Source organism: Diabrotica undecimpunctata, chromosome 1 (genome assembly GCF_040954645.1).
Source record: "Diabrotica undecimpunctata isolate CICGRU chromosome 1, icDiaUnde3, whole genome shotgun sequence".
NCBI lineage: Eukaryota > Metazoa > Arthropoda > Insecta > Coleoptera > Chrysomelidae > Diabrotica > Diabrotica undecimpunctata.
Window position 1 is genome coordinate 103012840 of NC_092803.1, and position 16564 is coordinate 103029403.

At 30.1% G+C, this 16564-nt stretch overlaps 1 protein-coding gene and 1 long non-coding RNA gene across 3 annotated transcripts in view; both read right to left on the minus strand.

Moving 5' to 3' along the window:
- Positions 1-12896, minus strand: part of LOC140451783 (uncharacterized) — a 29991-nt gene extending 17095 nt beyond the window's left edge. The window contains exons 1-3 of the mRNA XM_072545641.1: positions 12454-12896; positions 11611-12130; positions 10268-10512 (exon numbers count right to left, since the gene is read on the minus strand). Of these exons, the coding sequence (XP_072401742.1) occupies positions 10268-10512; positions 11611-12130 (765 nt within the window). The 5' untranslated portion in view covers positions 12454-12896. The remainder of the gene's footprint in view (positions 1-10267; positions 10513-11610; positions 12131-12453) is intronic.
- An 834-nt stretch (positions 12897-13730) lies between these two features.
- LOC140439790 (uncharacterized) lies at positions 13731-15139 on the minus strand. 2 transcript variants are annotated; one of them, XR_011950731.1, is made up of 4 exons: positions 14902-15139; positions 14630-14841; positions 14456-14567; positions 13731-14374 (listed from the first exon to the last, which is right to left on the minus strand). It is a non-coding gene; the product is annotated as an uncharacterized lncRNA (long non-coding RNA). The 2 variants fall into 2 exon arrangements; XR_011950730.1 differs by having other exon boundaries at positions 14630-15139.
- Positions 15140-16564: the final 1425 nt, after the last annotated feature.

Genomic DNA, 16564 nt, shown 5'->3' on the forward strand with positions numbered 1-16564 from the left:
CTCAATTATTTTTGTGGTTGCAAGCTGCAAGGTCGGCAGAGATCTTTAGTAGAGGGTGAAGCAGTTTTTGGAGCTGGCCACGTTATATTTTGTAAATTACGACTTACGTTTATATATTATAATATAATACGTAAATTATACGTTTATAAATAATATTTTAATCAACGCTTAGTTGGCAAGTAATCATTCTCAGTAAAATGTAAACTGCAGTCAAATGCATTGAGCATTGCCAAACTTTTCTCATATTCTCGTCCAGCGGAAACTTATGTATGGAATTTTTTTGTGTGAATTATAATAGGATGAATATTGAGGAACACTGCAATAGTTTTTTGAAGTTGAAGTCATTGTTAATTACAATATAAACCGGTCACTAATATGTATACAAATTAATGATAATTTCAAGGTTTTCCCGAAGTGGATGCTTTTGAAATCTACCACCAGGCGTCGCCCACTTTGCGGTTTCTCGCGAATTGTGTTTTTAAGTTATTATTATCATTATTTTAAAGATTTTCACAATTCTGTCAAATTCTTTTGCATCGCTCGCTAGCGCGTAATCGGCACTAGTGGTCCGTTTTCTCTCCCGATAGCCGAATCACGCACTCGCGCGTCTCCTGATGTATTCTTATTAATACTAATTTGTAAGTAATAAGTTACAATATAAGTAAATCAAATGTATTTAAAAACTTAAAATGATATACAAAAATGAAAGTACAAAATAATAATACTTTTGATACATAAACATAAAAATACTAAAACTAACACTCCCTGGAATATACTTATTTTCTTGTAAATATGTAATGTTATATGAATATGGGATACGATATATAGGGCGTACAATTACCAAGTTACATATGAGTTATTTCAGCGCAATCTAAACAATAGCCAGGATCTACAGGGCAGGTTGAACACATGTAGATCGTATCTTTTCTTTTGCCATTTTTGAGGCAGTTTTTACACTGCTTTCTCAAATTTTTTCCAGTCTTTTTTTCTTGTCATGTCTTTAAAATGTGATTAGAACTGCATGGTGCTATAGGTTTAGAATATTTCTTCAACAGTACTCTTATTACTGACAAGCGAAACTCGTATATTGTTATCGTTGATCCGGAATATTTATGAATATTTAATACAGTTGATGAGCATTTAGTAACATCAAGTGTAAAATATGTCCAAAAATTTTAGAAGGCCATCTAAGAGTCTTTCTTTCACCAGGATGATATGCAAGCATCTGATCTTGCTTATCTACACCAGACATATATTTATTATATTGGATAATTGGAATCGGTTTTATTTTCTTCTCTTGTCGTCTTGTAAGAATTTCCAACATATCGTTCTTATATGCAATTTCTCTCTTATCTTTCCATTTACCGATCATTATGCCTTTCGCATACTTTGCTATAGTTTCATTTTTTTTAACACTTTGTCTTTTACTTTCCGGGGAAATTATTTTCTATTAGCTCGCATAGTTCATGTGCAATGCGTTTTTTTATATGCAAGACGATTTGCTGGTTCATACGAGTTATAATAATTATCCATATACAAGCTATGTCCAACATCTAAAAATTCTTCCATTAAATTTAGGACAACTTTTCCTCCACAGTCATCTAACATGCCTGTGTAAACCATGAATTTTAATACTACTCCTCCAGATGTCGTCAACATATATAATTTTATTCCATATTTGTGGCGAAATTTAAATTTCAAAAATGAAATTTGTTTTTTAAAAAACTATTTTTTATTTCTAATCTACAATTTTTAATACATCTAAACTTAACAAGACCAAGAATAATAATGAATTTTACAATGCAAAATATCAACGAAACAATACGGCAACTTCTGGGGAAACTGCAGAGTAAGCCGCAGGTGTTGGTTGTGATTCTGCCAGGTCCGGACTTTCGTACCATGTAACTCCTCCGTCCTTAAGAGGAAAAAATAACGGAGGTATTTTTGGATTCCAAATTTTGGGGACATCTTTCTTCCAATGGAATTTCGTCAGGAACCCTCTTATTTTTGCAATACTTCCGGTATCTGGTGATGATGTAAATTATAATGATTAGTATTAATATAGATAAGATGACTGAACCGGTGCTGATAATGGGTGTAGTCGGAAAGCCAATTTCTTCTACTGGTGAAAGATTTCTGGTAATTCTGTTAATTTCGTATAGTCCTTCCATATCGATTTTGCTCAAATTGGTTACTTGATAATTTACCTTTTCAGTCGAGAAATTTTCTAGTTTTGGTAATATTATGATTTTTCCAGATTGGATTCGTGGATTGTTTGAAAATTTTAAGGTTCCAACTTCTATTTCACATTTTGGCGGGATTTCTATTAACGAAGGTTCTTTTATTTCCAAAAACGAATTGGACTCACATTTTGAGATTAATTTGACAGTACTGGATGGGATTATTAAGATCTGGTTCTCCATGACGTGCTCGATAATGGGTTCTTGTAGATTTACTTCAGTGGCGTAGCATTTCTCTGGGTTACGTCCATCAATTAATTTATAGGTGCAGGTATCTATTTGGGTGTAGTCCTGTTGGCAGTAGTATCTGGTTTCGAGGATGGGACATTCTTCTTTTATCGATAGTGATTTTTCTCCTTTTGCCAAGTAGGGATATAAGGGAATATATGTTTGATGATTTTGTATTACGGGGTAAACATGGAAAAAATCGTAATTTTCTGATTTGGATATAGGAACATGGATAGCGAATATAAGCTTGGATTCGTAAAAGGTTACTTGGGTACTGAGAAACAGATAGTATGTTAGCACATTGTTAAATTTTGCGATTTGTTCTTCTTTGTATATATGTGATAAATATGACATCATTTCTGAGATTTCTTGGGTAGATATTATTGAATTATGAAGAGTATTTAATTTAGAGAAAACGATCGAATTTTCAATATTGTCAATAAATGTTATTAAATTTTGGCAATCAAGATTAATCTGGTAAAGAATACTTTGATAAGTTATGTAATTATTCAAAGTGATTATTTTGGTTTCTAATGAATATTTAAATTTTTCTATATTGTCTTGTAATTTTTGTTGATTTTGCCACAAGGTTGATAAAGATTGATTATAATGATTAACAAGCTTTTTGTACAAAGTTGACTGAAGGTTAAGTTCATGAATTACATTTTTCTGATTTAATTGTAAAATATTAATTGCTTTATCGTATCGTTCTCCATCGTCAGCATCTAAAGTTCCAAAAGCCCATTTATTAATTTTGCCTATTCCATCTATTAAACCTCTTTTAGAGCGAATATGTGGATGTAAATTTTCAAATTTTCTTTCGAGAATTTTTATTAAGAATTCGGTTCTTTTTGTCATTTGTTCAGCTAAGTTATGATAAGATATAGGGTTAGAAGCATTACTTACTATTAGACTATTCTTAAGGCTATAAAAATGGTTAGTTAAACTAGTTATCTGTTTAGTTACTTCTCTTAAATCTAGATAGTGTATAAAGGTATGCTTAGTGTAAATAATTTTACAGGGTCCTAATAGTATGGGTAACAAAGGATTCGTTATAGGAGTAATTTTTACATCTTCTCCTTCACATCTCCGTTGAAGTGCCAGGAATATCAGGAGCAAACACGTTGTCCGGATTTTCATTTTCCTGAAAAGATATTTTTTGTTTTACTTTGGGTTTTCTGATTATATTTTTATGGTAATTTCCTTTATTAGTTTGTAAGATAAGGCCTGAATCTTGGACTACTTCAGCCTTTTTAAATTTTGGTGCCTTTTTATCGCGCAATTTTGTTTTGACGTATGCAACGTCCTGGTTAGAGAAATCTGGAGGGTCATTTCGATTTTCATTTAATTTATTAATTATTTTTTCTTTTGTTTCTTCGTTTCTACTTTTTATTATTTCGTATAAATGTTTACTTGCTTTTTTATGGTTTTGTACATAGTATGATAAAATAAGGTTATCGTCCAAGTCGAAAGGATCTGGACTATTAATGTGTCCTTTTATTATTTCAAATGGGGTAAACTTAGTGACGGAATGAATTGAATTATTATAGCTTAGAATAGCATGTTTTATCAATTGGTTAGGAGTTAATTCTTTATTTTCTTCTCTAAGACAGCGAAAGCATTCTATTAGTGTAGAATGAAACCTTTCTACGGGGGAGTTGGAATTACTATTTTTAGAAGTTGTGAAATGTAGTTCTATATGGTGAAGTTTACAAAAATCGTTAAGGTCATTATTTTTAAATTCTGTTCCACAGTCGGCAGTAATTTTATAAGGTAAACCGTGGTGGCTTACGAAGAGAAGTAAATTTTCCACTACGGAGGTGCCATTGACACTAGGTAAAGGATATGCTTGGGCATATCTCGAAAATGAATCTATAATCGTTAAATATGATTGGTTAGAAATTTTAAAGACATCTACATGAATATGTTCAAAGGGTTTTGATGCAGTGGGAGTTAGACTAAATTTTATAATTGGAGGATTTCTATCGTATTTGTTTTTAAGACAAGTTTCACAATTATTTATAAATCGTTCGATATCTTCTGCCATTTTTGGCCAATAGTAACCTGATCCTAGGGACATTTTTATTTCATTCATGCCGCGATGTCCTTTTTTGTGTATGTGATAATACTCTAATTTTTCTTTCTGTTCCTGAGTATCTATTACGTCAGTTAAAAATTTTGTGGAATGTACAAATTTAAAAGCGGAATTTTTAAAATAATTCTGAACTATTACTACAAATGTTTCTGGTAAAATATTTTCTTTAAAGTACAACGCATAAATCTTTTTGGGATCTATATATTCTTTTACAAATTTAAAAATACTTTCTTCAATATTTCTTTGGGGTAAAGTAACATAAAATCTATTATTATCGAATATTTTTTCATTTTTGCATTTTATTTTATTTATTTCTCCACCTGTTAATATAATTTGATTTTTATAAGTATTTAGGGCTTTTTCGGTTATGGGTATACCTAGAATGGGATTTTCTAAAGAGGTATGACAGGTTTCTAAGTCAGAGTCATCTCTTTCGGGATTTTCGAGAGGGGGTCGAACTTGTATGTCCGAAATAATATTTATTTTATTAGTTGATCCATCATTTAGTAAGGAGTCAAGGTCTCCTTCTGAAAGTTGCGGTAAGTCGTCAAAGTTGCGTAGTTCATTATCTATTATTTCATTTATGTCGCCTAAATTAACGTCCATCGATTCCGTTTCGAGAGCATTTAAATCGGAATCTATTTTATAATTATTTTGTCTATTAGAAAATTCAAATTTATAACATTGATAAACGTTAGAATCGTATAGATAAGCGTTTATGGGTTTTAATAAAGTTATAGATAAATTTTTATTAGTTTCATTGACAAATTCTACTAAAGCTAAACCATTATTTGCTACAGTTAGCATTTCTGGTACATACATATCACCTAAAATTATCTTATCAATTAATATTTCACCGTTCGGTACGGTCACAGGGACTTCTTTTCTAATCTTCTCATAAGGGCCAACAGATATTTCAAACTTTATGTCTGATGGTTTTCTAAATTTAATAGGGATTATTGTGTCTCTGCTAACGAGACATTTATTATTAAAATCAATGTTAAACTTCATGGATAATAGGTCATTAACACCGACCAAGCCATCATAAAACTCATGAAAATCATATAATATGTAGTGCAGTATATTGTTTCGATTAAATTCTTGGAACGCCGGTATGGCTGCTTGGTATTTGATATTTTTCGTGCCAAGAGACGTAGAAATTGAAACGTTTGAAGAATATATGCAATCTGAATAAAATTGTTCAGCAATACTGGGTTTTAAGATTGATTTCGTACTACCAGTATCAATTAATAATTTTAGTGGGGGATTAGAAATAGTGATGTAAGGTAAAGGGTTATTAGAGGTTAAATTTAATTCGATTAAGTTATTTGGTTTTCTGAGGTGGTTTCCTGAAAATTCTGAGGAAAATAATCTAAATCTACTTGCTCACCGGAATAGATATCTGCGTCGACGTCGCTATGCGTCTGTCCGCATTCTTGTCTATCGCAATCATTATTATATAATTCTTCAACTATAATATTCGGCTTTTGCCCATTATTTTGAAAATAGTTCCTATTAACATTATTTGTTCTTCTGTTGAACGTTGAAGGGAATCTAGAATTTGTGGAAATATTCATCGGTTCCGGCTTTGGGGCGCGATGTTGGGGAGTTCGATTTGGTCTGAAAACATTCGTATTTCGGGAAGGTCCAAAGACTTCAGAGTTAGTTGGGAGTCTTTTAGGGGGTAGCTGTTGAGGCTGTACATTAATAGGTTGGCGAGGCCATTGGAAATTTTGAGGATAATTATTATTTGTACTAAAATTTGGATTTTGGGGAATAGAAGAATTTGTTTGAAAATATTGATTATTCATGGGATTATAAAATTGCCTGTTTGGATTAGGGAAATTCTGATTTCTGAAATTGCCTTTATTTTGGTGCGACTTATTGTCATTATTACTTGAATAAAATTTCTCGAAATTCTCAAATTCATTTACATAAGCTATGGCGTGTTCTAAAGAAGCTGGTGCTTTTAAATGCATATTATTTTTTAATGTGCCGGTACAACCCGTAATAAATGTATTTAGTGCTGTATTTTCGCAAAATTGTATGAAAACAGCTTTTTGATTTACATCAAGATTAGTATCATTGTTAATTCTTTGTACTATATTACTTACTAACAATTGTAATCTATTTCCAAATTCTATTAAATTTTCATTTCTTTGTGGCCTATTTCTAGTAAGTTCTTGTGTTAAGGATTGTAAATTACGTTTATCAGAAAAACATTGTATAAGCGCGGCTTTTAAAAGTGCCCAATTATTTAATTCTACCCTATTTCCTACCATAAGCTCAGCTTTTCCTATAAGTTTTCCTTGAATACATTCAAAAATGTGATCATTTAATTCTTGGTCATTATATGCTCTATATGTAGTAATTAAGTTATCGCAAAGATAAATAAATTTATTTAAAGTATTAGTATCTCCATCATAAGGTCTAATATTTGAAATTTTTGACTTAAATAGTTCCCAATTAATGGGACGATTAGCTTGAACAGTTTGGTTAGTTGCCATTTTAATATTTTTATTATCTTTATTCTTCCTACCTTTAAAGTTAATCTTTAGATTCTTAAGAGATTCTACCAAGGAATCAGCGTCAATCATAAAATGAAAATATCGTCTAATAAACAATGTCTTAACAAGCTATCTTCCGAATTTATGAAAAATAAATAAGGAAGGCAAGAAGGAACTTGGCACTCACCTCGATAGTCTTTGCCAACTACTTCTCCAAATTCGTCCACCCAAATGAAGGACTGCTGTCACTGAAGGGCTGCTTTCCAATGGGGGCTGCTTTCCACTAAACGGAATGTTCTTTGGATTTGCACTTAAGGCGTTGAAACACCAAAGTCCCGAAAAAGTCTGCTTTCCGATAGATACGAAATTCACAGTTTCGCGACTCGCACAAATCCTACTGACTGCGCCAAATTTAAATTTCAAAAATGAAATTTGTTTTTTAAAAAACTATTTTTTATTTCTAATCTACAATTTTTAATACATCTAAACTTAACAAGACCAAGAATAATAATGAATTTTACAATGCAAAATATCAACGAAACAATACGGCAACTTCTGGGGAAACTGCAGAGTAAGCCGCAGGTGTTGGTTGTGATTCTGCCAGGTCCGGACTTTCGTACCATGTAACTGGCGCTTGTTTTTTATATATTGGCGAAAACTTAGACGACCACGCCACAGCACAATGGATTCATCAAGTTCACGTCCTGGGTAATATATTTGAGACATTCAGGAGTTAAAATAATTAATAACATTCCTTACTTTATACAACCTGTCCACTGAAGTCACTTCGCCATCCCGAGGATTTTCGGCAAAATGTAAGGATCGCAGTAGTAAAAGAAAACGATTTCTACTCATATTGTCTGCAAATACTTAGTATTAAGTATTAGTGTATTGGCTAAATAGATAGTCAGTTTTCCAATAATCTTGAATCCGGTTTAGACAAATATTCCCCATGTGCAATAATAATCCCACAAATACAAGTAATTCGTCTCGAGTATCATCTTTCCACATTGTAATATGTGATTTTTCTTTTATATTTGGTCTCACTAACAATTCAACGGCATAGTTATTTGTTTGTGTAACAATTTCATCAAGAAACTGGTCTGTCAATAAATGTCTGAAATCATAAAGTGAGTTAAATATTGGCACTAAATTAGTAACAAAAAATGTACGTAAAATAATCAATGGGTTCATTTCCTGGAACAATTTCAAGTAAACTCTTAGCCTTCGGAAAAGGAAAAAATTTCATAGATCCTGAATCATTCTTCCATTCCAATTCTTATATGTTTTCTGGTTGATAAACTGTTTGAGTTATTTGTGCATCTATATCGTTTTCTGAGTCTGAATTATTAGGTAAAAACTCGTCATCACTGTTACAATCGAAATCAGAATCCTCTACAGCATTATCAGACAACTGTTCTTCCAATATTGCTAATAATTCTGCCTCAGATAAAGGTCTTTTATTGTCATATTTACCTCTTTTAGGACGTGAGGGTCCTGCTAATTCTGTATCTCTATCATAATTTTTATAACTACTTAAAAAACCAAAAACAAAAAAAATCAAAACTGGGTAGAAAATAATGTTGATTATAACCTTCGCACAGTACCTACCCTTCAGCACTCACTTAAAGTTAAGACCGGACTAACTACACGACTTGTAAAAAATCTAGACATGTCACACGCTGGTGCGTGAATGGCACCTGACTGATGTAACCATATCAGCGAATGGGTCAAATTATCCTGTTGACCATATATTTAAAATATTTCCTACTTTTAACTATTACTTTTTCGTTTTTATTGATAATTTATTTATAACGACCTTGGTCAAAATTCAAATCTTTCTGACCATTAATTTATAATATGTAGTAGGAGAAATATTCATTTTCGTCTCAGCAGTTTTCCTCTTAATATAATTTTTGTTTAACATGTAAGAACTTAATGTTAATTAAGTTATTTCAGTTGGCAGTTTCAATTAACCAATCTAGATGTATCTGGAGAGTTATTTTTACATTATTTTTGTTTCCATTTATCAGTTAATTTTCTTGTAGCTCTTCAAAAAGAATGTAAACACATTTGACAGCTCGAGTAATAAAAAATAATCTAACTGCCCTTTTATTGACTCCAATCCACCCAAACTATATATATATATATATATATATATATATATATATATATATATATATATATATATATATATATATATATATATACAAAACCACCAGTTTATTAGGAAGGTTGGCCGAGATGTTAGAGAAACACTCTTTTGACGTTTTGTCGAGCTTTTGGAATAGTTTTATTCCTTTTTCAAGACACTGTAATATATATAAAACAAAGTGTAAATATTTACAAAATATCACAATTCGTCAGTGCAACTTACTAGTCGTTGAGATTATTTAAAATAAACTTTTACACTCAACATTAATAACACAAATATAAAATATAATAATGGACAATACATTCTAAAAATTTTGGTCAGGATAGTAACACTTAGTTTATTTCATGACATATTTTGATAGTATGTTTTAACTGTGATGCATAGAGAACAGAAAGAAAAAACAATGTGATTAAAGTGTAATTAGTTGTTCTTAATATTGTATTTATTTTCAAGAAACAAAAGGCCCATATTTTGGTAGTTTTGATTTTTAATTATTAAACCTGTCTTAATGGTATGCAACCAGTTATGCATACAAGAATATTTAGAAGTTAATATTTATTTACTTTTAATGTTTTTCCAGTAAATAACAATAAATGTTGCTCAATTTATCTATGTCAGACTTTTTATTAATGCAAGATGTACTAGCTTTTATGAAATATATATATATACATATATATATATATATATATATATATATATATATATATATATATATATATATATATATATATATATATATACTTAAGGTAAGAAAAATTGGATACCTGGGACCTGAGAGGAAAAAATACGGAATACTTCAACTAATTATCCAAGGCATAATTGAGGGCAGGATAGGACTAGGTTGCAGACAAATTTCATGGCTACAGACTATAAAGAACTGGACAGGTATAAATACCACTGAAGCACTTTTGCATGCAGCAAAAGACAGACATTTGACCTTAAAATAATTCCCCAATGCACTATAGATGCATGGCACTATTTTGAATTTTTAATTATTTTTTTGTTTTTACTTTTAATTATATATGCATGATAAATACTGCACCTGATCATTATTAGCTAAAATATAACGATCCAATAATGTAAAATAAGCTGCAAATACAGCCAAACCAGCAATATAAACAGTTGTCCAAATTGCATGGGTCTGACCACTCCACGCCCCAGTGTCTTCAGAAATCTTTTCTCGTTCATATCCTCTGCAACGAAATTCATCACACAATCCATAATCTACTGTTATAAATATACCCACTACTATTGTTGTAGCTGAAAATATTCTCTGTAGACCCATTACTAAAAAAAATATGTAAAAATATATATTTAAATTTTTAAGTACATATAAAAATTATACTTGTTAAATACTTTGTGTAATGAAAATGTTCTACATCAACAACTTATGTATATAAGAAAAATACATAATTTTGCATTAATTGTTAGATAGTTACTTATCCATTTCTTTTAATTATCATTGATAAATTATCATTTGTTCTCTCTTAACATTTCAATGTGTACAAAAATAGCTTAACTTGGTTTTAGTGAGTCAGACCTTAAGACTTTTATAGGGAAACAATTAGAAATCTTTAAGACAGTTGTGTCTTAAAAGTTAAAACTTAAAAAAATAAAAAGTTTTGGAACAAAAAACTTTTGGACCCTTACTGACCTTTTTTTTTAATCTTCTATCCTGAATATCTCAAAAAGTATCATATTTAAGATAAAAATAGATTGAATTAAAATTATTTGGAATCAAATTTCCTATAAACAGTGAATACCTGTTGCAGCAATTGCATGACCCTCCCCACAATGTCATTCCGAAAATCTAAGTCAAATTCAAAAAGCCAAGCACCATTTAGAATAGATCAATTAGCGATACGAAATTTTACAATCCCCTAACTAGAAAAATAATTTGATTATTAAAAATACTTCTACCAACAATTACAAAAAAAGTAAATAACTTACATAACATGATACAAAACAATAGATCCGCTAATTAACATAAAAACTACATATCATTGCCATACATTTGGTTTTCCCGAGCAGTTGTCAATCATGCTTTCTAGAGATAACATCAATGTTTTGCATGAAGCACCAAAAACATTCCCTAAATATTTTTCAAAATTTAACCAAAATATCAATAAAGACAGCCAACTAGATGATGTTTAAAAAGTAAATTGTAAGGACTATAGTTTAGTATTTACTCCAACAGATCTAGCTTTATTTATATATCACATATACAAACATGTATCACATGTTTGAAATAATAAATTGATATAATTTTTTTAGGATACATAAATAGGATAGATGAATTCCTTCAAAGTAATAATTATTAAGAACAAGTATAGCGGGGATTCAAGAGAATTACAAAAATAATTATGTAAATTAAGATATACTTACATTTTCTGCAGAAGAAAAAGTAGTACAAGAGAGAGAAAACCAGTACTATGCCTTTTATGGGATCTTGTAAATGACAAACAACTCTTTTTCTATCTAATGCATAAATTATCATAAATCCACACAAAAAGTAAACGCCAGACAACTGCAGTAATTTCCAAAACTTAATTGGAAAGTTTAAAACTTTAACATTCCTGTATTTTTCACAAAAAAATTTAGCAATAACTATGGTTATAACAAATAGTACAGTGGAAATAACAGTATTGGTTAAAATTAATGAATAAACATTGCCTTTAACATTTATAGAATCAATGTATAGTGGTAGAAGAACTAACATTACAGTTGTTGAAAAAATTAAAGTTAATTTTGTTGTTAAAAATTCAAGTTTTGTGTGGCTGAAATATGACAAATTTTGAGTGTAATTTTCTTCAGGTTTGTCCATAGGAAGACATTGATCTTCTGTCTCTGACAGAGATTCATCATCTGTGCATTGTAATAGTTCATCATGATCGTCGTCTTCCATCTAAAAGGATTATAAATATTAATATTAGTTTAAAAACTTATAGTATATATATTATAAGATTAAAGTATAATTTATTTGACCTTACAAAATTTATGTCCAAACGATATTTAAAAATGAAAGCCAAATTAAATGATATGTTACAAACAAATATTTACAAAAGTACACAGTATATTGCTAAAAATTTAAGCATTAAACTGTGACTTAATCTTGTTTATAGTTATTTTTAGTATCACATAAGCCTAATAAAAATAGGAAAATAGGAATATAATTTATGTAATATTAAAAACTTAGTGCAACATTTTAACGGAAAATAAACAACTTACCTTAAATTATTTATTATTCACTGAAAGCCTCTACGTTATTAAACCTTTGTTTAATTATTAAAGAATTTTAGAATTTATCAACACAAGATAGACGTCACTGTCACTGTCACCAGAGTATATTTTTATGTACTATGACCTGACCATGACTGTCACCTTTGACATTTAAAAAATAGAATGGCAGAAACCAGAGAAACTAATAGCCAGTTTTGCCAAACTCATGAAAGCCAATTACCAGCAAAATGTAACTTAGGCCCATATTTATAGTCGGTACTCAAGTATCGGTCGATGCTTGAGGTCGACCTTGAGTCGTTTTTGTGTTTTATAAACGAATCTCAAGTACGAAATCGGGCTTGAGTACACAAAAATGACAGCTCGTGCTCAAGCATCGGATCGACCTGCCTTGAGCACGGGATCCTAACCTAACTTGTTTGTTTATTTTTATATTTTTTTCAATTCACTTCCAATACAATATTTTTTTTTGTTTTTTGCGATGATTTATGGATATTGTTGTTCAACATCCAGGATAAAGTCATGGCAGCTTAATATTTGATCAAAGTTGATAAGAGTTAAAATGGAAACAGGACAAATTCCAGTATTATTAACAGGTGAATTATTATGAATAGTGAATATGCATGCAGCACAGGCACTATCTACTTACTCCAGTATTAAAGCAAGGTATTTATTGATAATAGGCTAAACAAAAAAATAGGTTATTTGATAGAGATATATTTTTAGCTAATGATCAACAAAATAGATATAATAGTGCACACATGCAAGAAATGTTACCAAAAGGCTATTTAGAACCTGGAAAATATGGTTTCCCTGTCTGCAATGAGGCCTACAAATGAAATTAAATACATATCTTGCAATAATAAGTGCTACAGTAGTACTCTGCAATATATCTTTACAGGAAAATATTGATAGTGATGATGATTTTCTAGAAAATACTGATGTGCCAGTAAATAGAAATGTTAATGATGTGGAACAAGGTTTAAATTTTAGGAGACTTTTATTCAACAATGTTATGCATGAGAATGTGAATATATTATTGAATACTTATATTATGTTAAATGTAATTCTTTTTTTTATTTTATTTGTCAAAATGTATTTTTTATATGTAATTTAAAATAAATGAGAGTTATACTATACTCAAGTATATCTTTTAAGCAAGTATATCTTTATTGATTTCAAGTTGTCTCCCTCCTTTTAAATAAGTGTTTATTCCTTTCATAAAACCTTTCCTTATCAAATTTAAAATTAATTACACATTTAAAATATTAATATTCTTTATTTAAAAATATATTTATAAACCTTCACGATAAGTAAATTTGAAAGTAACAATTTATAAAACTAAAAAATGGAATATCATGCTTGTTAAATATAAAATAATATAATAATCGCTTTACAACCACCATAGTATACATTAAATAAAATGACCAAAAAATATACACACAACTAGTATTTACATTTAGAATTTTTAACAGTTTTTAATATAATACATACATTAAGTACAAAATAAGAATAGTTATATATAAATGATTGTTTTAAAAATCCATAACTATGGATTACTATTAACCTTTGGAATAATTCAAACCTTTTTTTGGCAAATGTTTTTTATTTGCTATTATAATAGCCATTACTTCATTGGTACCTAGTAGTGTTTATTATTATTACATATTGCCATAAGTACATTTAAGATTACTTACCATTTGAAGAACATTGACATTCTCTAGGAACAACAGGTGTCATATTACAAGTATTACTTGAAATTATTATTAAATGTACAGGTAAGATTTATCAAAATTATCATACATAACAACTCTTTATTTTGAACTGGAAAAGCAATGGAGGAAGTAAGATACTTCTGATGTTACTGTAATTACACTAACATGTCCTCCTAGCTGGTGGGCATCCTTTTGTCCTGCAATTATACTAAGTGTGAGTATATAGTAAATTTACCTCTTCCAAATACTGTGCTGTCCCAGGGACAGTCGATGCTTACATATCTATATGTCGGGAACAGCAACTTTCACAAACTCCAGCACTACATCAGGCTTTGGTTTTTTCAAAGGGTCATCACCTGTAGCCAGCATGCTGTTGTTTCTCTGCATTTTCTACGACAAAAACTTTGCTTAAATAATTAAAAGTATTTTACCTCTGTTTCAATTTGTTTTACATTTTTCGTAGCTGTTCTGAAGTCCTTAATATATCTGCCTCAGGCTGGCAGTTATATAATAGGCTGTATTTGTACTCACAACCCTTATTTTTTCATTAAGGAAGCACCGTCGATCCTTTTATTCTCTACAGTATTATTTTCTTTACCAGCTGGATTATAAACACCTTTCCTTTTGTTGAATAAACTGCATATTTAGTACAATTTCCGCTCATCTAAAAATGCACATAACTGAAATTTATTCCCTCGAATGCATATTTTTTATAATATATTACATATCTTAAAATAATTTATTAAAAATTAATTTTTTTTAATACACAACATGCCTCTTCTTCAATAAAGTTAAATTTGGCGCTAAAAATCGTTTAGTGACAATGATAATAATTGACAGAATCTTCTTTTTGTTGGATGTTACCAATCAAATTTACTTAAAATCCCTAATTTTCGTGCTTGAGATCAATCTTGTACGAGAATACCCGAAGTATCGTTTATAGAACACAACAAATACTTGAGCATGACTTTGACGTAACTTCGACTTGGCGGAGCACGTGCTCAAGCACGAGCTTGAGTACCGACTATAAATACGGGGCTTAGTAGTTCGATACAATAACAATTTTAAGATAAAAGATGAATTTTTCGGGCTCATGTTAGTTGAGACAGCCACTGCGCAAAATTTGTATAATGTTATAATAGCCTTTTTAAAGAAAATAATATTCCCTATAAAAATAATTTAGTAGGATTTGCTGCCGATGGAGCAAATGCGATGATGGGGGCGCATAATTCGCTTAAAACTCTTTTAGTTAATGACGTTCCTGATCTATATGTCATGAAATGCATTTGCCACTCTTTAGCGCTGTGTGCCTCTTATGCGTGTGAAAAACTACCGAATGATACCGAGAAGCTAGTTAGAAATATTTATTCACATATGCATCATAGCTTTAAGAGGCAATCAGAATTCAAAAAATTTCAATCTTTCCTAAATATTAAACCCCATAAGCTGTTGCAAGCTGCACAGACTAGATGGTTGTCGTTGTTTGCTGCTGTTTCTAGAATCCTTGAACAGTATGATGCTCTTCAGCATTATTTTAGAATCGAAGCCTTTGATCAAGTATCAGGAGCAAATGAAATTAACGATATGCTAAAGAATCCATTAAATAAAATCTATCTTCTCTTTCTTGAATACATATTACCAACTTTTACAAATTTAAATTTAGAATTTCAATCTGAAACTCCAAAAATGTACAATCTCTACCCCCGAATGTCTAGTGTCTGTAAATTTTTATTAAGTTGTTTTATAAAACCAGATTATCTAAAAAATACAGATTTAGAAAATATCCAGTATCGCGACCCACAAAACTTTCTTCCACTTAATGAAATTTACTTAGGTCCTAAAGTAGCTGCAGAATTGACCAATAACCACTTAACCGAAAATGTAAAAAATAATGTTAAAAAAAAATGTCTGGATTTTTATATTGAAGCAGTTAATCAGATTTATAAACGATTTCCTTTTAATTCTCGTGAAATAAAAATTCTTCAGTTACTGAAAATGTAAAAAATAATGTTAAAAAAAAATGTCTGGATTTTTATATTGAAGCAGTTAATCAGATTTATAAACGATTTCCTTTTAATTCTCGTGAAATAAAAATTCTTCAGTTACTGACCGTATTGAGTCCGCCAAATATTCAGAAAACAGAAAGTATCGGTCCCCTAGGCTTAATGTTTCCAAATTTGGTTAACGACATTAATACTTTAGATAGAGAGTTTAGAGAATTAAAATATTCAAACTTTGATTTCTCCTTAAATGAAGATGAATTTTGGAAGGAAGTGTGTAACTCCAAAAAAGGTGACAATAGTCTTGTCTTTCCAGAACTTACAAATTTTTTAAATATCTTATTTACATTACCACACAGTAGTGCAAGTGTGGAAAGATTATTTTAT